Source organism: Mytilus edulis, chromosome 12 (assembly GCF_963676685.1).
Source record: "Mytilus edulis chromosome 12, xbMytEdul2.2, whole genome shotgun sequence".
NCBI lineage: Eukaryota > Metazoa > Mollusca > Bivalvia > Mytilida > Mytilidae > Mytilus > Mytilus edulis.
The window spans coordinates 27,036,203-27,061,586 of NC_092355.1; the positions used below are offsets into that span (position 1 = coordinate 27,036,203).

At 29.8% G+C, this 25,384-nt stretch overlaps 1 protein-coding gene across 4 annotated transcripts in view; it reads left to right on the forward strand.

The window, feature by feature from the left end:
• Positions 1–25,384, forward strand: part of LOC139498156 (protein hunchback-like) — a 54,852-nt gene that overhangs the window by 17,467 nt on the left and 12,001 nt on the right. The window contains exons 1-2 of one of the 4 annotated variants that reach the window (XM_071286488.1): positions 282–498; positions 23,551–23,825. In XM_071286488.1, coding sequence (XP_071142589.1) covers positions 413–498; positions 23,551–23,825 — 361 coding nt within the window. In that variant the 5' untranslated portion in view covers positions 282–412. Of the gene's footprint in view, positions 1–281; positions 499–16,122; positions 16,209–19,527; positions 19,635–23,550; positions 23,826–25,384 lie in introns of those variants that run through there. The other 3 variants (XM_071286490.1, XM_071286489.1, XM_071286487.1) reach the window with 3 other exon arrangements.

A 25,384-nucleotide genomic window follows, 5' to 3' on the forward strand; every position in this document is an offset into this window, starting at 1 on the left:
TTGTTGATGATGACCATCAGACCCAATGGTCAGTTTTTATGTTTGACCACTGTATTCATTAAAACCGATTTATTAAAATTTCATTTTTCAAGCAGATGACCAGTGCAGTGGTCATCTTTAGCTGAAAAAAAGAATTGTTAAATATTTTGGACGCATGTCAGTCATGGCTAGTGGCTTAGGACAGCCCACTTAAACTAAGTAGGCATGTAATGTATATGTTGATTTTGCCACGCTTATAATGACCTTTAACCTCTGTATCATGTGGCTACGGACAAGTGACCAGTGATATTTTTACATTCTGATAACTAAGTGGACATAAAAAGGATGCTGTTCTGATCACGAGTGTGTTTTTTGTCACTAGTATAGCTAATGGTCATTTGAAGTTTTTAATCAACACCACTGGTCAGTGTTAATGGTCATTACATGTTTTCAACTGACCAGTAAAGATAAGAAAATGCCAGATATTTACCCAGATATTGAGCAGAACCTGATTGGCAGGTAGGGATAATTAATCTATATATTTATAATTATAATGTCAGTAATTATCAATTAATTGTAATCAGGAACATGATTTTGATTACATAAAATTTCAACTAAAATTGAATTTTAAAAATACTTCTATTTTTCACAATTTTTTCTTTCTCTTGGTCATGGCTGATCTTTTTTGTTTCTTAATCTTATTTTATGATTTTTTATTTTTTATTTTTTTTTATTGTTATTGGAGAGAAAAGGGTTGTTTCAATTAAGCATTTCCTAAATACATATTCTTATACCTGAATAATAATTAAACAATTTCTTCTTAATGTGTGATGACTTAGAAAATGATATTCTTTACTTGTAATTAAAAACACCAAAAAAAATAGCAACTGTACTTAGGGTGTCTTCATTTCATGTAGAATATATTCTCATGCAAATTCTATCTGTGAGCAAAATCAGATCCAAACACATATAAAACCTTGCAAACAGACTTTGCTCATTGTTGAAGGCCGTACAGTGACCTATGTTGTTAATGTCTGTGTCATTTTGGTCTTTTTGTGGATAGTTGTCTCATTACCACATCTTCTTTTTTATAGGTTTGACAATTGAAATCAGGACAATTTAACTGTGTAAAAAATAAAACATTTTATAATGAAGGCCTAAAAAATGTGTAACATCGGTTAGTTTTAAATCTAAATCAGACTGGTTGTTTATTAAGTATTAATTTTATGGGTTTTATAAAAAAAAAAATATAAACAATTTTTTAGTAGTAATAATTACTGCATAAAAAACAATGATTATTTAATAAGGTTTTATGTTTTATTGTACTTTAAAAAATCATTAGATTTGTGTAACATTTGTGAAATAAAAAAATTGCCTGTCAGTTTAATGTTTATAGTAAATACCTTAATGTGGCGACTAAGTTGACATTACATACGACTTTTCATTTACTGTGTGTCCTATAATGTCTCAGAAAACATGTTTTTGATCAAAGATACTTAATTCTAAACATTTATGAGATTAAAATATTTGAGGGAAAAAAACACAAAATTGCTTATAAAATTTTTTGAACATACACTTTTGCTTTTAGCGCCTGTCCCAAGTCAGGAGCCTCTGGCCTTTGTTAGTCTTGTGTTATTTTAATTTTAGTTTCTTGTGTACAATTTGGAAATTAGTATGGCGTTCATTATCACTGGACTAGTATATATTTGTTTAGGGGCCAGCTGAAGGATGCCTCCGGGTGCAGGAATTTCTCGCTACATTGAAGACCTGTTGGTGACCTTCTGCTGTTGTTTTTTTCTATGGTCGGGTTGTTGTCTCTTTGGCACATTCCCCATTTCCATTCTCAATTTTATTAAATTTAGTTGTCCTTGTTGACCAAAATGATTTCAGCAGAGAGGTGATAATATATAAATGTCAAGTTTAATCAGAAAACTCCAAGAGGTTTTCATTTTAGAAAAGTAGAAAAGATTTTTTTACATATTTACACTGGGTTATGGGGAGAGTTGAACAAAGTTTTAGATCATCAATTTCATCGTGTGTTTTCTTCCTTGTGGGCAACACACCCTCTTGTGACTTCCTCTTCATCTCTTGCTAAGAAAATTCTGGACTCACTAAGTTACATAACCAATTTTTAAACTTAAGTGTAGCATGAAATTTAAAGTTTAAATTTCATGGAAAAACACTTTTGACCACTTATACATTTGGTGTTTTTGTAAAAAAAAACCAAGTGACATCAGCTGAAACAGATGACTTCTTAATCCCATAAATTCAACCCACTTTCCTCAAAATTTGAGAGATTGTGATCTTTTTGAGTTATAATAAAACCTGCAAATTTAATTTTTAATTTCATCAAAAATCTCATTTTGAGTTAGCTGCAACAGACAGTAGATATAATGTTTGATACTGTTATTCTGAGGTATGCTTTCATGTTTTATGTATAAATAGAATATTTGTTTTCCTGTTTGTTTGGTTTTACACTAGTCAATTTTGGGGCCCTTTATAGCTTGCTGTTTGGTGTGAGCCATGGAAGGCTCTCTGCTCAAGACCATACTTTGACCTATAATGGTTTACTTTTACAAATTGTGACAAACAGAGTAAATGCATATATATATATCATTGTATTAAGATCTGTTTAAGTGGTTTTCTCCAACGAATCTGGAATAATTAAAAGTATGAGTGATATGGAAAACATTCAAGATTTTTTTTACCACAGTGGTATCTGTTGCTAGGTATTGCTGGAGTGTGGTATCTGTTACTAGGTATTGCTGGAGTGTGGTTGGTATCTGTTACTAGATATTGCTAAAGTGTGGTAATTGTTAATAGGTATATATTGCTAGAGTGTGGTATATGTTACTAGATATTGCTAAAGTGTGGTATTTGTTAATAGGTATATATTGCTAGAGTGTGGTATTTGTTACTAGGCATTGCTGGAGAGTGGTATCTGTTACTAGGTATTGCTAGAGTGTTGTTACTAGATATTGCTAGAGTGTGGTATTTGTTACAATGGAATTGCTGGAGTTTGGTATCTGTTGCTATGTATTGCTGGAGTTTGGTATCTGTTGCTATGTATTGCTGGAGTTTGGTATCTGTTGCTATGTATTGCTGGAGTGTGGTCTTTGTTGCTTGGTATTGCTGGAGTGTGGTATTTGTTACTAGGTAGTGCTGGAGTGTGGTATCTGTTGCTAGGTAGTGCTGGAGTGTGGTATCTTACTAGGTATTGCTGGAGTGTGGTATCTTACTAGGTATTGCTGGAGTGTGGTTTCTATTACTAGGTATTGCTGAAGTGTGGTATCTATTACTAGGTATTGTTGGAGTTAGGTATATGTTACTAGGCATTGCTAAAGTGGTATCTGTTGCTAGGTATTGCTGGAGTGTTGTATCTTTTACAAGGTAATGCTGGAGTTATTGCTGGAGTGTGCTATTTTTTTACTAGGTATTGCAGGAGTGTACTTTTTGTTACTAAGTATTGCCGGAGTGTGGTATTGTTATGTTACTAGATGTTGACTGAAGCCTGCCTCAAGGTGCTGGATTTTCTCAGTGTGTTGAAGACTCATTGGTGGCAGTCAGCTGTTTCTGCTCTTTGGTCGGGTTGTTGTCTCTTTGACACTTTCTAAAAATCCATTCTCAATATTATTAAGACGTTCAAATTTCTTGTGGCATACTTATTTGTAATATTTCAATAATATCCAGAAAAGTTAGAAAAAAAAGAATATGACAAAATCTGAGTTTTATGGGTGTTTTTTTTATTTATTTAAATCAGGATAGTAACTTTGCCAAATAAAGTTGGATAAAACTGTTTGTTCTTATATATAAAGTCAATCTTTTTAGATTTGGGTTTGGATCAAGTTTCTGATTTTTTTTATTTTGATGACATATGAAATGTGAGGGTTTATTTCCCCAAATTGTTGACTTTGATGTAAAAGATATAGATCAGGCAAAAACAAATTACTTAGTATGTAAAATAAGAAGATAAGAACTTCCTGGAAATGGGATGAAAAAGTGTCCTTCCCTTAGCTACTGACAGGAAATATGATTCACTAACTTTTGTCCAACCCTTGACCATTTCCTGGAAAACAGTACTTGAAAGGGAAAACACCTTTGGAACATATAGTTGAATTTAATCCACAAATAAACTGTCTTATACCCTCCTTTTTCATAAACCCTGTAAAAAAAATAAAAAAATTATCATCAATTTTAAAATTAAGTTTGAAACAAGTTTTCATATATATTTAATTTTAGATGCAGAATTCATTGATTTTATGATTAAATGCATTGCAATGAATTTCAAAATTAAATTGGTATTAACAAATCTAATGCTTCTTGAAAGACCTGTGAAATGTTTATCAAAATGGCTACTCAACTTCGGTGTAACAAGTTTAAATTAGACACACAAAAAATGTATAACTTTCATATTTAGTCAGATTTCGATTAAAAAACTAATATTTTTTTATTAAATTTAAAATCTCTAATATGATGGAAAGAATCCCCTTTTGTGCCTCCCTGGTTGCTGCAATTTCTCCCATAAAAGGTCCTCAATGAATGCACATCTTAAAGAAGAGCTTTTTACTAATCAATGGAACATCTTATTTTAGATGATTATATTTCTTTGTCCAGTGGTCAGCGGCTTGACCAGTGTCCAGTGGCCCTTTGACCTCAGACAAGATAAAGCATGACAGTAAAAAATGACCGCATGACCCGATGGACAATGGTAAAAATGATAGTTTAACACATCAATGTGTTGGGACTGTCGCATCATGAAAATGGACGCTTTGTTCCAATCTGGCTCAAATTTCCATTTTCTAAAGTGCAAGGAATTTAAATGTTTTAATTATGCACTGGTTTTTTTGAAAAGTTGAAAGATGAATTAGAAATGTTCAAGTGGTAACATTTGGATAATGATTTGATATTACAAATGCATTTGATGGGTCTGAACAAATGCACTATTAAAGACGTGTTAAATTTCAAATAAATATTTGGACGATTGAAAAAAAGGAAAATATTTTAAACAGCTAGAAAAAAATGATTTAAACAAACATGATTTTACTTTTTATAAAGTATGAGAAAATATGAAAACATTTTGTTTTGTATTTTGCCCCCCTGGATGTCTTTCAGTGTTGTTGAGATACAGTTTTGTTGATGTCAAAATAAATTACTCTACATTTCCCTTTATTTATGTAACGTTTGATTTGTTTTCTGCTGTCAGCATATCTCATTTGAAAAAAAAAAATCCTAAGAGGGTAAAATCCCACTGTTTGAAGGTGAAACCTTTTTATTTGACATTCTGAAAATTGTTGACAAACTTCCCTCCAACAATGTTCCCAATGTGGTATAAAATTATCTTTTTTTTTTAAATCCTAAAAGGGATTTTCAAATCTCCGGATTTTTGAAGATTGACCTATTTCATTGCTGTCAGCATTCTGACTAGGGTTTGAGGGTGACATAGCTGTTAATTTCTGCTTTATTTGGTCTCTTTGTGGAGAGTTGTTTTACTGGCAATCATACCACATCTTCTTTTTTTTTTATAATTAAAACCTTCAACAATGTTCAAGATAAAGTTGAACCTTTTCTGTTTATTGACATTCTGAAAGCTGTTGGATAAAACATGCAAAGAAAACTATTTGTACATCTATCATTCACATTTATCACACCTATAGCCAGGGGGGTTCGTTGGGTTTGTATGAACCCCTCTTGATTACTTATAAGCACTGATAAACTTGACATTCTATTTGAATTGTAACTGTTTAAGTTGAATATGATAGTATTGAACTCCAACTTGGAAATTACTGCCTACATGCTTGTTTATGACAACAAAAAATGTCAACAACAAGTTTCATAATTTATTACATAATTTCAAAAATGGCAAGAACCTTTAGTTGATTGGCCTGCCTCAAATCCATTTTGCCTAAGCATCTTTGTTATTTTACACCTTTTCCATACAAGAATAAAAATAACCATTCCTTGCATTTACCCTTTTGGTTAATGCTATTCATTCAACTTTTTTAACGATTTAATTTTGTTTTTCATAACTTTGACTTCCTGATAGCATGTCCATACCAGGAAAAAAATGACCTATCCCTGCATTTGACCTTTTAGTTTAAATGCCATCTACTAAAGTTTTTTAATATGTTAATTTGTTTTTCCTAGCTGAGCTTCCTGTATTCTTAATTGTTTTCTAACCAAAGGACAAATCAATTAAACTTCAATTTTTATGAATAAAACCTGTGAATTTTGTATTTTTAGGACTTTCTGTTTTGAATTTTCCTCAGAGTTCAGTATTTTTGTGATTTTACTTTTTAGATGCAACGAATGCAGGAATTTGTGAAACTTGCTTAATTTAAAAGTCTTTTTATACTATTGCTTTCTTTTTCAAAGTAACAGTGTTTCAAATTTACAAAATACAAATTTCAAGATGCCTTATAGGACCAAATGTTGAAACCATGCAGTACATGTATTTAGTATTCCCTAAAAAAAAGAAAATAATTTTCAACCATGAAAATTTATACCAATGAAAAGATTTAAATCAACAGTATGCATATGTAACGAAACTACTTAAAAAAAAATCAAATTAAGCTAAAAATATATTTGATTTGCTACCTTTCAAAGTGGATAAAAATAGATATGGGGTTTATATAAGTCTATTAGACAAAAACCCAACAAAAAAATAAGCTAAATAGCACATTGACCTTTTTGTGATTAAAAACTGGAGGCTCAAAGTTGTTTAATTGTGTATAAGCACCATTATCTGAACAACTTTTATAAAGAGAGATGGACTACTTGATGTTGGCTTTACGTCCAGTGATAAATATTTCCTTTAAAAGAAATATTTTTGCATATAGAAACTTTGGTCTTTTTGTCTTTATTTTTATGAAAATAACAGATTATATCAATTTGGAATTTATGTTGTATAGAATGGTCAGTGCTTAATAACTAGAATAATATTTCTGATATTGATTCACAAAAAATCAGTTAATGATCTTAATTTTGACTGCAGATGGACAATGGACAATGGTCATCTTAATATTATCAACCTGTTACCATGACAATGGAGTCCTTTACTTTCAAACTTAATCTTTTTATCTGTGAAAGTTAATTACTTTTCTATGATTATCATTGATTATTGGTAATTGGTTCCACTCTTTTATAACATGAAAAAAACATAATTTGTAGTAGTATTTTCTGTTACCTAACATGCCTAAGTGTATAAGTTAAAGTAATTGTCTTTAATCAGACTAAAGGATTATGGGAAGGGGGAAATTGTTTAATCATGTAAAGGAAATTGATAAAATAGTAGGAGGGGGGTCTATAAGAAGTTGAAATGGTATACATGCACCAGGGTTGAAAGTAAAAGAAGAGAAGAAAAGCAAGAACAGTAACTTAGAATCTGATTTTACCATTTGAAAAGGGACTTTCCATTTTGAGTTTTCCGCAGAGTTTTACTTTTTGAGATAAATTACCCTTTGATTTGCGAGGCATTTTAAAGTATACAAAATATGGCTTTATGAAATCATCTTGATCATAATTTAATATTTGATAATTAAATTTTTTATATCTTTTTATTTTTTTTGTTAATGAAAAATATTTAAAATTTGATCAAATTAAAAATCAAAATTTGAAAGCAACAAAAACAAATATACTGAATGAATAAAAGTAACTATCAGAACTGCTATTAAAGGCTGCATCAAAAACTAGCATAAAAAACGAGCATGCATAAATAAGCTGACATTTTAAGTGGACTTCTTCAGATTTCATGTTCTCTTTAAAACGAGTCATCAAATATTAAAATTATATGTGACCTTTTATTGATTCACTTGTAAGGGTCATAAAATAATCACATGTTTTTTAACAACTTCTTTCAATAGAAATTTATAAGCTTGTCAAAAACATACTCGAAAAGACATTTAGACCCATGTCGCCTGTTTTAAAACCTTTAATTAAACAATGTTTTCTATTGTGTTTAGATTTGTTAACAAACTATCACAGATGTTTTGTGGCGGATAATTTCCTAAAACATGTGCTCAGCCGATTTGTTGGTTAATTGTAACCTCATCACTGCCATTTCAAGAAAACATCAACTTGAAATATGTTAATTTGTTTTTGATAGAAAAAATGAAATGAAATGGAAACATTTGTAAATGATAGTTGGCACTTAAATGACGTCTTTTCTTTTTGGGTTGCTGTGTGATTTTAAAATACTTCTCATTCTATTATTCATATTGAATTTTGTTAAAAGGTATTCAAATGAAAACAGTGACTCACTGGCCACAGGAAATTTCACTTAAACAAAACAGTTTTTTTTTCAATATTTATGAATTTTAAGAAATAAGAATTTAACACATTTAGAAATTACAATTTGTTAAAAAAAAAAATATGGAAGGTTTTTTTTTCTCATATTACTTTCATTACTGATAGAAAATTGAAGCATATTTCTTAAAGCTCCGATATGACTCAAATTGATACTTGATATACTCAGGCCAGCCTTTAAGTTACTGACAAAAATCATAACTAGTAAAGTGACCTCTTGCCATCTTTTTTAGACGGGGCTAAACTATCCGTCAGATTTGGTAAAAATCTACGAATTAATCTAATATTGTCCTTCATTGGTATTTCTGGTTGATTTCCCGTGAGTTTTGTCATTTGCTGTATTTTATACTGTCAGATCTTGTCAGCCGACAAATTAGAATCTGACATTCAGAAAAAGGTTTTAAAAGGTGACGTTAGGCAAAGAAGAAAAATTATATTGGGCATAATGGAGTTAATTAAATGATTGTCTCCCTTGATTTGTCAGAAAACATTGAGAAATGATTGTTGGTCATAAGTCATTATTTTGTAAGATTATATAGGTTTTTGTTATGTGTATTGAACCACCAAATGAAGGAAGGACTTTAGTATATTAAAGAAGTAAAAAATTATATATATTCCAAAATCATTCCTCTGTCCCTCCATCCCTCCTTCAATAAATGACTGATTGTTGGTCATAAGTCATTATTTTCTAAGATAGGTTTTGTTACGTGTATTGAACCACCAAATGAAGGACTTTAGTATATTAAAGAAGTAAAAAATAGTATATATTCCAAAAACATCCTTCTGTCCCTCCGTCCCTCCTTCAATATATGACTGATTGTTGGTCATAAGTCATTATTTTCCAAGATAGGTTTTGTTACAAGAAATTATTGAACTATACCAAAAAGCAGGACTATAATGCATAGGAATCAAAATATGATATAAAAAAAAATTTAAAAAAAAAGACATCCTCCCTTCGTCCCTCCTTCAGTAAATGACCAAGACACTAAGAACGGTTTGTTATTTGTCGGAGGTAAAATGATATTCCATATTTTTCTGAGATCTACTTTAAAGTCTGGATCCGTGATTGATTATCTGTCTTCTAGAAAATAGTTAATCATAATTTTTGCTGACCTTTTGGGGTGATAGCAAGGCCAGTGGTCAATAAATGACCATTGCTATGTCATATCTTGTATTTTTAATTACATTTTTCAATCTAGATGGTCATTAGAGTAATGCATTTCTGCATCCACAGGGAAACCATACCGTCAAATTTCTGACGGCTTTTTTATGTCCATTCAATTGTTGCAATTGCAAGGACAGTGGTCAGTCAAAATTGACCAGTGCTGCATCATAATTTGTATTTTTAGAGACAAGATGACCAGTGCTTCAATCGATTAACTTTGTCATTTCAAACGAGTAATTGATATTCATTTCAAAAGACAGAGGAGGGGGAAGTTGGGGAAAATTGTTAGTTATTCAATTATCATTCAATTTTTTGTACAAAATGATAATATAATTTTGAAAAATGAATTGTTTATTTTTGTTGCTTATGTAACTGCACGAAACATTTATTACTCTATCTTGAAAATCTAGTTAGAGATATCTCCAATGTAGAGGTGGATCCAGGAGTTGGAACCCCCACCCTATTTTTTGGACGATCAATGAATGGGGACATATAAGTTGGAACCCCCCTTTCTCCTGGGTTGGGAACCCCCTTTTAAAAATGGCTTGATCTGCTCTGCAACGAAGTAATCAACCAGGTTTTAGAACGATTTTTTCAAAGTAATTACCTTTATATACACATTGTATGTATAGTACTGTTAAAAAATCAGCGATATAAACATTGTCTTTCCCAAGAGGTTGAAATCAATGTTTTTTACAATACCAATCTTGTTACAAACAAAAGACTGAACTCAAGCTATTTGCGATGTTTTTTTACACAATATATTGATTGGCTTAAGTGGTCAAGCTGTGGTCATAATGTACTAAAATATTGTTTTTTCCTCTCTTGATGAAGTTAATCAAAATTTACATCTGACTCGGTCCATAAAGTGGAATGCATTTGATCAGGTAAATGTATGTTTTTTTATTCGTTTCTCTTTGGTGTTTTGGGTGGTAGGGGAAGGAAGGGGGCTGATTTCTTCTATGGAAATAAACTGGGTTCTTGTGTATTTGTTAATGAGACGGCAATCTGACAACAAATGTTTGGGGTTTTTAGGTGTTTTTTGGAGGTAGGGAAACAGATGGGGCTGATTCCTTTTATGGCAATAAACTGGGTTCTTAGATATTTGTTGAAGAGACAGCAATCCATCAACAAATGTTTGGGTTTTTTTTTTTTTTACTTTTTTTTTTAAGATAGGGAAAGGGAGGAGGGTTCTGATTTCTTCTATGGCAATAAACTGGGTTCTTAGATATTTGTTAAAGAGACATTAATCCAACAACAAATGTATGTTTTTTATTTACTTCTTTTTTTTTTGAGGTAGGTAAAAGGAGGGGCTGATTTCTTCTATGGCAATAAACTGGGTTATTAAATGGGTATTTGTTCATGAGACAGCAATCCAACAACAAAAACACAATGAGCTATCTGGAGATTGGAACTTCTTTATATAAGAATAATATGTGATATGATTGGCTCAAAGACATCTGACTCCCATCTGAAACACAAAATGCTACAGAAAAAAAAAACTACTGTTGATTTATTTATTTTTTGTGGATAGTAATTTTCATGGATTCAGATTGAGGCACAATTGAATTTCATGAATATTCATGATATTTGATTTCCTGATTTTACTAGTGTCTGCAAAAAATCCTCGAGAAAACTTGTACTTGGTTGAACATTCAAATTCTAAGTTCACCTATACTGAATATTGAAATCCAACAAATGAAGTTGAATTCTAAGTAAAGGTCAATGTATGACCTTCAATAATTAGTTAAACCCAAACTGCTTAGCAAGCTATAATAAGCATTGAAATGATAAATGTGAAACATAATATTTGATATAATATACAGCAACAAACAACAACCCTCTGTATGGTGTTGTATGAGTATTGGTAGACTAGTCCATTATCCGTATTCTGAAAACTTACAAAAACTGGTGAAAATCAAGGATTTGTATAGTAAGAACACCAAATAAGGCATAAAAGTAGTGAAATGTAAGATTTGATTCTATATCCCTATTTGGTAGTTTTATTGCAGTACTTTTCCCTCCAGGACAGCCATGAAATTAAAATTGAAAAAAAATCTTGTTATTTCAAAGCTACATAAAAAAGAATGTCTTGGGTTTTAGTGGAGGTCATATTTCTTCCCTTTCGAAAAAGATCTTGTTAGTTCAAAACAAAAACAAAGACATTAAAAAAGTTATAGTGGTCGTTGTTTTTCTTCCTAAGCAAAAAAATTGACGTCAAGATAGTTAAAGTGGTGGTTATTAATTTCCTCATTTATAAATATCTTGTTAATTCAAAGAATGAAAAAGACGTCAAGAAATTTTAAAAGATGGTTATTTTTCTTTGCCTCATTTACACATCCTCCAGACTTTTTTGTAAAACTTGTTTGCTTGAAAGTCTAAATGTCAAATAGATATATATTTTTAGATATTAATATTTGTTGACATTTTGCAGATGTTATTTATGAATTCTTATAAAATGATAGAGGGAACAATTAAAATCATGAAAGGGGTACCCTATACAAAAATTTTTTTTTTTAGATTTTAAAAATGTCTTAATCTTATCTATGGTCATTGTCGAAAAAACCAAGATTTTTAAGAATATTTTTCTTTTTAGTTATAAATTTAATTTGATGTTTTAAAAAGCAAGTGAACAGCACAATTTGGTCTAATTTAAGGCATATTTTTTTTCAAAATTAGAATAAAAATGGGAAAGTCTGTAAGTAAATAACACTCTCAAAAATGTCTATCCCTGAAAAATGTCGTTAAGATCACAACTTGTCCAAACATGTCCAGTTTTAATTTTCTTCTTGTGAGTACTTTTGGACCTAGTCAGGTTTAAGTGATATTTCGGTTAATGAATCAAAAAATTTCTCACTTTTGATTGTAATAAATCCTTGGTAAAATATCGTGTTAATGAATCTTGTGAATGACTTATTTAGCTTTTGTTAATGAAAATCGTGAATGAAATTTTTTAAGCCAATGAGAATCTTGCTGACTGTCATATGACTTACTTTGACATTTCAAAAAGCCGTAGGAGTGAGAGCTCTTTCCGTTCACACTTTTGTCAAAAACATGTTTGTTATTTTTCTCTACTATAAGACACATAGTAAAACCGACCTTCTGAAAAAATTAGCACCTTTGCCATCAGCTATTTTTTGTTACTTTTATGAATGAAATTTTATCCAGCCAATCAGTGTTGGATAAAGAATCTTGTTATCCAATCAAATTTGACTCTGAACTTATATGAATAAAAGTGTAGTAAAACCTAAGTCTGTAGTACGGTATAGTAACAAGGTGCGAAGTTGTTTGGAGACAAACAAACAGCTAAGTGTCATCGACTTAAACAATTGCTTGAACATTCTGATGCCATCATATTTCGTTTATAGGAAGATTACTAAAATGTAAGTTGTAATTTGTTATCTTGAATTTGTGCAGCGCTTGCGTTGCAATGAAGAGTGATTTCAAACTTCTTAGTCTTTTTTAAGAAATTATGGGGGAACAAATTGAAGTCGGTTTCACAAAAAACTTACGACTACAATTGACTAAGATTTATCTACAAAAGTAACATATTCTGAGTTGTTCATGACTTACAATCAAGCTTAATTGTAAGTTGTTTTGTTAAATAGATTGTTGAATATTTCAGACTGTAAAAGTCAAACTATATAATTTTTTCTTAAGCTGTACGTATTAAGATAAAACAGCCATAAATGTTGAGTTCCGTATTTAATGGAGCAGAATATTGGTACCCATCCAGATGACCTGATGTCACTTGTTGTTTCAAAGGCTCCAGTTAAAAATTCTTTGTATATCTATTGCTTTTACTCAGCTCTTTATTTATATGTTTATTTCTTGTCTGCATTCATAATTATCTCCCCTTGAATTCATATTTCAAAGGGAAGTAATTGAAAAACTTTTCTCAATTTTTTCATTGGGTTAAAAAAGATATGCAAGATGCACAGTGGTAAGGCAATTGAAATAATGACTGAAATATTAGTATTTATACATCCTTTGGTTTTTAATGGAAGTATAGTTAATCTAGATATCTTTTCTGCAGTCAATTTTTATGCCACGCCTACTATAGTAGAGGGGCATTATGTTTTCTGGTCTGTGCCTCCGTCCATCTGTGCGTCAGTTGTCTGTTCGCTTCAGGTTAAAGTTTTTGGTCAAGGTATTTTTTGAAGAAGTTGAAGTCTAATCAACTTGAAACTTATTACACATGTTCCCTATGATATGATCTTTCTAATTTTAATTCCAAATTAAAGTTTTTACCCCAATTTCACGGTCCACTGAACATAGAAAATGATAGTGCGAGTGGGGCATCCGTGTACTTGGGACACATTCTTGTTTCTTGAAGAGTTGTTGCGAGTTATAAGATATGTCCTTTTGAGGTGTCATTCTCGGTCAAATTTTCTTCAATAGTTATTTTGTTTAATCATTTCATATCACACCTTATATGTGATATTGTCCTTCATAAGTTGTTGTGTCAATGAAAGTTGTGAATGAATGAAGAAACAGTGTGAATGAAAAGAAAACTTGTGAAATGGAATTGTTAATGAAAACTTGTGAATTTATTTGCTATGAATATAGTTATCAAAAGTACCAGGATTATAATTTTATACGCCAGACGCGCGTTTCGTCTACATAAGACAAATCAGTGACGCTCAGATCAAAATAGTTAAAAAGCCAAATAAATACAAAACTCGTGATTTGATTTGTTATGAAACTCATGATTTGATTTGCTATGAAACTCATGAATGCATTTGTTAATGAAAACTTGTGATAGAACTTTATTCAGCCAATAAAAATCAAGCTTGAAAAAATTGAATAATGACTGAAATATAATAATTTTAATATCTTTTGTGTTGTTGTGTCGTTGGGTTGATGTCAAATGAGAATGTATATGCTGTATCTTTTTGGGTCATACTTTCTTAATTTCTTATTTTTCTATTGATTTAAATTGTTTTTAAAATTTGAAATATGGAATTTGTTTAAATGACAAATAAAAGCATTATTAAATTATTATTTAGTATTCAAATTGAGCTTGTGAATTATCTTTTTTTTGAAAATCACCATTGTCTGAATGGCTTTAACAAATTTGTCCAAAAGACATTTTACTGGACATTTAAACCACATCAAATACAAAAATATTGATGTCGGCTCTTTTAAACCTTTTAGCAGTGTTTTTATCATAAACGTTTTTATCATAAACAAAGACAGCTGACCAATGGGATGGACACAACAAACCAGGTTCTATTGATCTCGGCCTTTAATCATGGTTACAGTTTTACATATTATTCAATTTTTGTTTGCTCAACATTGATTAAATAAAATAGTTGCTAAGAAAAATGTTGTTTGGGACCCTTTTAATTAGCGTCATTGAATAGAAGTAATACAAAAAATCTGATGGCATATTTACTTATTTAAATATGTTTTTCATATCAATGTTTGCATTTGAGATTTTGAGTTATGCAATATTTTATGTGATGAAATAAAAAGGGTCAAAAGTTTAATGATAATGAGAAAAAAGTCAAAAGGTAGGCTAATATTTAAAGGTAAAATTACATATGAATAGATAATGAATTTAAGTGAGAAAAATACCGGAGTTTTTAACATGAATACAAGATTCCAATATCATTGAATAATATTTCTGAATGGGATTTGAAGATGAAATAAAGTGCAAAATATCATAAATTTGAAAAATGAAAGAAAGTTAAAAGTTAATATAAAAAAAGAAAAAACTAATATAAAAAGAAAAATAATTTTGATATGTAAGTTTTAAACAAAAACTTTTAAAAAAATATGGAAGAAACATTGGCTTAAGATATGATTATAATTAAGCAAAAAAAAAAACGTCTTTCAGAAGCTAATTTTACTATACAAATTATAATATTGGTGCATTTTGAGTGATATGAAAGGAGGAATCTGCCTTAATTATAAAATAACAACATTATGTAAATAGAACTTTAAAAAAAAATGTGTACACAAATTTTTATGACACACCCCTCTTAGCTTTAACTCTTTATTGATCAGTGGAGATTACGCAACCTTCAACCTCAGCATCCAGAGTGATAAACATCTTGTGAACCTGGGAAAGGCAGATTGATCTTATGTATGAGTAAACATTGACCATATGTTTAATTATGTTTTCTTCCTCAAAGAAAAAACCTCTGGTCAACATATTCTGTTTTTCTTGACCAGTACTTATGTAAGGAAGGGGAGGAGGCTCTGTGTAGGGAATATCAAAACAATTTTATTCTGAAAATACAATTATAAAGTTTTTTTCATAGTTTTTTTCTCAATTTTTTTACATCCTATTTTCAACTAAATGCAAAACAAATCTCTTCATCAGTATTAATTTGAAGAAAGTAAGAAGTTTATGCACTTTTTTTTTGTACAGAAAAGTACAAATGATAAATTAACTAAATTGAATTTTATTGTCCCCCTCCTTTAATATCCCCCTCATAATGTATTTTATGAAGCCCCCTTCCCCCTTAATATCCTCTAATAATCATTAAATTCTAAATGCAATTCTAAGTGAAGTTTTACTGATAAGAGCCCACTAACTTAACATGAGTCTTTTTTCACAAATATATATAGAGATTGACCATTGGTCAGTGTGTTGATAAGATAATAATGAAAGGTCGTAACTGTTTTAGTTAGTTAATATTTACTTATGGGCCGGTCAGAACAGTTTTAAGGGAAAAAAGAAGCTGAGGGTTTTTTTTTATTTGTGAGAAATGAATGCTGCAATGATTACACTACCAGAAGAAAATACATTTGGGTAAGACCATTTATTAATTATGTCATACATAGTAATTAACAGAGATAGTAGGTAGAGAGATTTTTACCTGTTAGGAATGCCTGTTAAAAGGATTATTGATTTTATAGTGGTCAGCTTGACCTCTAGGTTTTAAAAATTATGGCCATTTGTTTGCTTAGTTTTTATGAGGGCTGTTTTATTGCTTAACATCTAGAACATGTTGGGGGTTTATTTCTTCTTTTAAAAATCTTGGATGTTTGTATTATACGTATTTGGGATTTTAGATTGTAATTTTAAAGCCCTGGTTGTGGTTATAAAATAGTCATTATATACAATCCAGCAAAGATGACTCGAAAACGATAATTTCATTGCAGCTGTATTTTTTTAATGAATTATGCATAAAATATGTAAAAAATTATGAATGCAAATTTATTGATGGTATTGAATAAATAATAGAAAATCTGTTGCTACTTAGTACATATGTACTTATTTTTTATACAAAACATTTATGTTGTCCTACTTTTGGTCTATCAATTATACTTATATATTATATACAGTTGAAATTGTAGATACAAAAATTTAAAGCATTTTCAAAGTGCACTTAAACATTTTACAACTTAGGTACATACTATAACTTACTTAAAGAGTTAAACAATTACTTCTAATTTGTTTTGATGACTTTTATATCTTTAAGGTAACAAGTACTGTTAAAAAATTTCAGATATTTAAATATGCATTTTGAATATTTCTCAAAATGACATTTTACCCAAATTGATTTGGAAAAGGGGGCGTTTTTTACGCAAAAATTAATTGACACTTGCAGTAAATGACTATTCATACCCCAATCTAACAATTTGCACACAAAAACTAAACAAAAAGAAGAAAAGATAATCATTTTCCGTCTCAACATATATAGGAAAACATTGAAAAAAGTTTGCTTATAATAAGTAATTAAGTCTTCCAATAACTCCCTCGTACAAATGATGTTGTTGTTCTCAATCCAAAGAGACAGCAACCCAGAGAAACAAAATTAATACATGAAAGACATATATATATATATATATATGTGCTGGCTGAAATGATCAAGTTTCACTAGTTTTAGCTTTTACATTTTAAAAGATAAAATAGACTATTACATATTTTAAGTTTTTAAAATAATAAAGCATTATGTTTTAACAATGGAAGCAGTTCATTCGATTATATTAACATACGCTTAGTTTGATTAAAGGAGGGATTGCATTTGTTATATTAAAGGAATGCTGTATAATTTAATGAGAAAGGAATTTTACAACTGGTACAAAAAATGAAGCTGAAAAAAGAATATTGAATAGAGGCTTAAATTTAGAAAATTTTTAACTTTCATTTATCTCATTAAATGATGTATTAAATCTACTCAACTGGAAGATTACTATTTAAAACAAAGAAAATAAGCTGTCCTAATTAATTGTTTTCTTTGTTTTTAACAATTTCCTGTTTAATTCCCCAGAGAGAGATTTTCTAACCACTTAATGCACTCAAGCCTTTTTGTATGTTAATAATAAAACTTAATGACCAACTCTTATCTATGGCTTGCCTTTTGACCCAAATATTATTACATAACTGGTCAAGAGCAAAAATGTAAGGGCAGCTGTATTATCAACAAAACTCTCATAAATACATAGATTTCTAAGTAAATAAGTTGTGTCATTAGTGGGGCTCAGTGAAGGGGTTTGCAAAATTAATTGATGGGGAAAAGATAGGGAGATTGCAGAAATTTAACAAAGCTGATATCAGTATTAGGGATAATATTCTTTGTAAATAAGATATAAACTTTTTAAGTAGGATTTAAGGGCTGCTATTTAAAATTTTATATACAGGGAAGATTTTGGTCAGTTCTTTAAGTGATTTTAAGTTTTTTGTTAATGATTTTTTTTTATCTAAGGTTGCTTAGTACAGATCTTGAAAATTGATAATTTGAAGAGTGGTTCAAGATATTTTGAAACAAATTTCATGAAATATACTGTTTGTAGTCAAAATCATCCCTGTGTAAAACAATGTGATTCTTTTATTGAGTTTAATATTTAAAGAGTTAAAACAACAAAATTGATAGAAAAAGGAATTTAGATGTATTTTATTTTATCAAAGGGAAATTATATATGGATATATCTTTATTAGCAATTGAAATAAAGATATGTTTGATTTTCCTCTATGGGTAGGTGCATGAGGTGAGGGGTTAATGATGAAATGAAATATTTTTTTTTATCTTCAAAAGTCCCCCTTGCACAGATTAAATTTCAAAAATGGGTCTCAAAATGTACAAGTCATTACATGAACATATTGAGGCTTAAACAGCCCAATCTTCACTATATGTACACTAAGTCTTAAGTTTTATAATTTTTTTTAGATAAAGCAGATAGGGGGGTCACATGATTAACAAATTTATCTTATTTTTATGAGGGTCGAGTATAGTATTTTAATCTTTAAAGTACTTTTATGGGAAAGAAGTTAAAAACTAAACATATGGTCAATTTAAAAGTCGTGACATCAATGTGGTTGCAATGTTATATTTGTTTTTAAAAAAAATTTCCTTAATCAAATTGAGGTGTAACAATTTATGAATAAATTTGAGGTCATTGAGTTTATCAGTTTTCTCTGAATGATTTGTACAAAATTCTCTTTTAATTTTACAATTCTAATTTTCAGTATAAATTAGTATCTGTACCCCTATTTTGTGAGGGTTAGATTATTTTCTATATTCATGCTCTGTGTTTTTTATGTCTTTTATCCTTTCTTACAAACAGTATTATATTGTAATTCAGCTTGTTGTTAAATTTGTCTATGTTAAGTTATTTCCTGTCTTTTATTGATCATAAATGAGAGTTGTCTTTCTTCCAATGCTTTATTATTTTTTATTTAAAGTTATCACTAGTAAAATATTATGACTGCAGTTTTAATTGTCAAATATATTTGAAAAACCTCATCCTTGGTTATACAGAAATATATGCATTTTCTTTTTAAAGACAAAAATTATGCTCCTCTTTAAGATTAGAAGTTACATATATTGTTTCAATAAAACTAAAGTACAAGATATCGGCAGCATGAATAGAATTTAACACTTCATTCAACTTTTCAATTCCAAATGCTTACAAAAGTTTTCAAACTTTATATTATCTATAATAATATATGTCAGTTCAAAAAGTTAAGACCTTTCCACATGAAACAGGGCATAAAGTGATAAGTTCCCAACCTTTCCCAATCTTTTAAGTATTTTTATGGGAACAAAATGGAAAATACAACGTGTCGTCAAGTTCAAGCCAGCCTAGTTTTGTCAAAAGGACAGATAAGATACTTCTTGTAATAAGTACCATGTATTCATTTTTATTTCTCATAATCCATTTTACTAAAACAAAGAATGAATTCAGAAAAATTGCTCTCAGATATTCGCAGAGAATTGCTTGAATTTTTGAAGTAAGTTCTGATATTTTTTATTTATTAACAATATTTTTTCGTGACAAAAAGTATGTTTTGATTTGGCTGTCTGTCTGTCTGTCTGTTACATACGTTTTTTTTTATCAACATTTTGATTAGGCTCTTAGAGATTTCTAAAAAAATATACTAATTCTATTTCTGAAATGTACTTTTACCCCCTTGACCCCAGTGTCATAATTAAGACTAATGCAGGTACCAGTGGCAATAAACAATGCTGAAGGTTTACTATTGGATACAAGATTGATTGGTAAAAAGATGATTTGCAGAGTTATCATTTCTTTAAAGAAGATCTTGATCAATGTATTTAAATATATAGTAATACATTATACTTTCTTTAATCTAGTTAATACCCCTGTATTTTACTGGCTTAAAAAGATGACAAACTCTGAGCTAGTTTTCTTTGGCAAATATTTTCTCACGATTTAAAAAATTTCCTTTGAGAATTAAAATTATTCTCTTGAAAAATTCATTATATTTCGCCTACTTTTATATTACTTAGAACGAGAATTAATTTCCTTTTCTATTATATTAAAAGACATGTTATTCATTTTACTTTTTATTAAATACAAATATTTTCTTTTTAATCTCGCTCTTTTGAAAGAATTCACTTTGCGTTTTATTTTTCGATATTTTTTGTTAACGGTACAACAATAAATGTAACAAAACCAGGTGTTAGTATGTAAAATATATTTTCATTTCTTTTTTCTCGCTATTTCTCATTCTCCAACAATTACGATTGTATGCTGGTGTGACCAACCATAGGGAGTGTCAAAAAAGTATTAAAAACATCTTTAATTTAGTTGAAATGAAAATTATTGCATTCCTTTATTGGTATCGTCAATAACAATCTATGCAGGAAAGTTTTTTATGCAGGATTTTTTTTTCATCTTATTATTTCAATTGTATGACCCATCGACAAAGGTAATAAATAAACAGTTATCGGAGTATTTATATTAAATCCTGTACAATAATATTTTTTACTTTGAATATATAGGAAAACAGACATTAGATTTTCATCGAAGCAATATGTTGTTTTTCTTTTTTCCGAGGTCTTTTGAGTGTAAGATTAAATGAGCATTAGCTATTGGTTTTTTATAATACAATTGCGGAGGATAAAAGGCTTGATTTTTATATCTTTACCAATAAGAACGTAAAAAGGCTGATATAAAATTGAATTCACGTCGGAGCCTGTTTAATGTTGGTCATCTCACAAGTTTTGTGGCCAAGTCACAAAAACGTTTACTGATAACGATGTTAGAACACAGAAAAAGAAACAAATTTGTCAAGGATAGGCCTAGTTTAAATGTCGAAAAAACTAGATAACGATAAAAACTTGTTACCTTTGTTTAATACATTTAGTAGTTTGTACGTAGGTCAAAGTTTGGATTTTATTTATCAGGTAAGACTACAGATCAATCAATTTGATCCTTTATTCATATTTTTTAATTTGAGGTATGTTTTTTAATTAAATATTTAATTGTATGTTCTAATGGTTTTAAATCATATTTGTCATTTAGTAATAGAATTATTATATTGACATCAAAGTTGATCACATGAATTAACTTGATGAAGTTAAAAAATCAAATATTTTACGATTCATTCATGTTGATATAATACTGACTAAATGACTGATTCTGTATTTATACGTAATTCCACATTCTTTAAGAATATCAAATTAATTTTGAAATAGAGTTATGTCCCTATAATGGCAATATATAAGTACATGTAATGAATAATTACGTACATGTTTGTAAATTAAAAAAATGTACTTCCCATCAAAAGTTAAAGTTGTATATTAGATGATTATGTTGAAGGTTTTTTTTTTTTTTTTGTAATGATATTTTTAAATGAGGATTTTTTTTTAGTTTTTGTATAAAATCGTCTGATTTCAATGAGTGTTTTTAATTATCTCCTTTGACATGGTTATTAAGACTTTAATTTAAATATACCTGGTCCATTTAGTAGAAGTACCCTTATTCTTGCATAAGGGATCTAGTTTTGGTGCTTTTGAATAGGAAACAATGACTTGTAAAAATTTAAAGAAAACTAAGGAATAGAGTACTTTGATTGCATTTCTTCATCTTTAAGTCACAGTGAGGCCTTCAACAAGGAGCAAAATATAAATATTAATAAAGTAAAACATATTTTCAATTGTTTTTCCAATTTTGCCATCCTAATTTGCCATCTGAATTTAGAGGCCTACTTCAGTTACATGTCTTGTGGCTGGTAGGTTACTGGGTCATAAAACTGAAAGTAAAAGTAGACGGTTGAGATGGTAAAAGCAGAAGAAATTTTTTTTCCATCTTTGTGTCTTTTCTAACATTTTGTGGCAGATAAATAGTTCTGGTAACCATGGTAACAATAAGAAGGCAAGGTATTTTCTCTGATCAAAATACATGGTGCTGAGATTGTTTTTACACATGTGTTATAGAATGGTCTGGCATGGTGGTTTGGTTGAAAACAAGACTAAAATATAAAATGAGAAGTTGTTTGGTATGAGGACTTTAAAATGAGGAGTTTTTTTCGGTAATCAATTTATCACTGTTATGATTCTTCTGAAACCTTATAAAAACAAGGTTCTTTTATAGACGAAACATCTTTTGCATTGGCAATTCCCTTACTGAGAAGTTATATTTGTTGCAAAGTGTACATATATATACATTATTCTATATATAGACATTTTTTTAAAAGGGAGTGACATTTTGTTTTATATATAGCACTGTTTTTTCGTTTTCTTTTTAATAAGTTTGGACGTCTACTGCTGTTTATATTTACACCTTTTGACAAATTAAACTTTCGCAGCCCGAGTTTCTCGCCAACGCAATAAATGCCAATGTATCGGTATATATATAAAAACTTGTTTTATAAGGATACAGAAGAAAACAGCGATAACTTGTTGACAGAAAGTTTATTTCCGAAACTGACTTTATCTTCAGTGTGGATTTAAGTACTTGAAGAGCAATTGTTTCTTTTTAAGTGTTTAGATCTTAAATTTTTTATGGGTTAAAACTCAAGTACATTGGATGACAAAAAAGGTTGTTTAATCTTAGCCGCTCTGTGTTTTATAAACTTTGTGATCACTTGTAATAAAATTTGAACCAGTGAAGTCTTGGAGTACTAAATAGCCTAAACTTGAAATGGCGGGTATGTAAAAGAATATTTTCAAACACTTTTTTTTAACGATTTTTTTTCTTATAATCATTTATTGCATTCTCATGTATTTTACACCTGTTAGAATATAACTATTTCTCACAGTAAATTTGTACCACAATTATTTTTTGACGAATAAGATGTGCTTTGTTTGGTTACCAGTTTTTTTCAAAACTGAAGGTTCATCTGAACATCTGTTTTATACTTCTACGTCAAAGTCAACAACCACTTACCTAAAAGAACTTAAAACAGGATATGTCATGGTATAATCAGGACCTGAAATATTTTTGATAATTTTTCGTTTGTACCTCTTCTCCACGAGGCAGACTGTTATTGTTTCGTACCTTATTGAGTTAAGGCTGAATTTAAGTCCCCTCTGACATTGTAATACCATGATAGTTTTAAGAAGGTAGAGAAAATAATGTTAAGATTTGTTCTATTTATATTCTTATTAGAGCAAAATTTAGTTCATATGTGTGTTGCACTTGCATGGATTGTTTCCCTTGTTTGAAATTGTTAAATGATGCTTTGGTTTGTTCCAATTATCTTTTAATTCGGAACAAAACTTAGTTCAAATGTGAGCAGAACTTGCAAGGGTTATTTCCCTTTCTTAAATTTAGTTATGAATATTCTGCTTTTAGATTGTAGAGGACCAAAAGGATGGTGAGTTTTTCTTTGAATTAAATTTAATTTGATTTTGTTATAGAAAGTTATTAACTTTTTGGTAATATTTTTTTATTTCCAGGGCCGACACAGTGTCACCTCAAGTTGCAGATGTTGTTGAGAAGGTAATGTCTGAAGAGAACTCGCTGATAGAAAATCACGAAGGTTATAATCTCTCCAACGCCAGCTTCCAGGATACCAATTCTAACTCATCAGACGATCATTCTGAATACCTGACTAACAATGTTACATCAGACTCCACAGCTACGTACGTCAGAGATCCAAACACAGGTCACGTCACCACTATCAAGCCAGACAAAGAAGGACTTTATTTCTGCCACCTTTGCAGCTTTTCAGGTAAATTTTCATTACTCCTCTCTTTTTCCCCTACTATCAAATTTTTGTTGATTTTTGGTGGTTAAAGTGAAGCTCAAACCTCAATGATCAGCAAAGTTCACATTTTCTATAAGCTTGTATGGAGATTGTTGCAAAAGCATGGAATCAAATTTCCTCAATTCAACAAAATTTGTACCCACAAAAAGTCGAATAAAAACAAAAGCATCATGTACCTTACACTCATAGGTTTGGGAAAAGTCATTTTGTATTGAAAAGGTTTTTAGTTGACGTTTATCCTGACTTTTTTTACCTAAATTGTAGTCCTGACTTTTTTTTTTGGCAAGTGTCTCATCCTGCCTTTTTTTTTACTCAAAACTCCTGTCCTGCCTATTTTTTTTCAAATTTCATCCTAGCCCCCCCATAAAAATCAAATGGTAGCTCCCTTACTAAATTAAGATCTATGGAAACATTTAGTTACTGTGCAGAACCAAAGAAATCTGTGTAGAAAACATAAACAAAAATAAGTTACATGTTTTCAAGCATCTTTATTCTGGTGAATATTTTCTCTTTTTCCATAATTTTCCGAACTCATTTTCGTCTTATGAAACACATGTGGTTGCATAATACAACAAACCCGGTTTAATTTCAGCATAAAACAGAGCATGTTTGTTCATTTTCCTAATCCCAGCAGTGGACTTATATTCCAAAATCATGTTAATTTTTCTTCTAATAAATGACAGTATTTTACCAAAGGGAAAAATATATAGCAGATAAAATGTTGATTTTATCCATTTAATTCACTAACAAGAGTTCTAATGATTCAGAAATTATCCATAAAAACATCAGGATGGCCATGTGGAGAGGTTAAAAATTAGGTCATAAATAGATATTGTTGTATAATGTTTGCTTGATAAAACCTTGTGAATAAACCATATGTTGAAAAACACGATATAAATTTGTAGATCACGGAAAGTACAAAAGTCACTTGGATAGAAAATTGTTGATCTTGTGATTGAGGGAAAGAAGGGAACACAAATGAATAAGAAATGTAGAGAAAAGGAAAGGGGACAGAGACAGGGTTTTAGGTAGCCCATTTTCTGAGTTTTCATCAACAGTAAAACGGAATAAAGGAATCAGGTAGAGGCAGGGTTTTAGGTGCCCCATTTTCTTAGTTTTCATCAACAGAAGAAAAAATTAGAAGAAAGGAATCGGGACAGAGGCAGGGTTTTAGGTGACCCATTTTCTTAGTTTTCATCAACAGAAAAAATTAGAATAATGGAATCAGGGCAGAGGCAGGGTTTTAGGTGACCCATTTTCTTCGTTGTTTTTGATATAAACAATGAAATATAGAAATATTTTGGTTACAAAATAACACAAATATAACCTTTTAAAAAACTTGAAATTCTCACAGGTCAGCTTCAAGTCTAACAAATTTTTCGATGGGAAAATTTCAAATGTTTAGAAAATATTTCGGTTGGTTTCAAGTTAAAATTTAATAATATTTCAGCATCATATATTATGACTTTATTTTTCTAAGGACAGTTTAACCAATAATTCATTAGGAAGTAACCATTCATAAA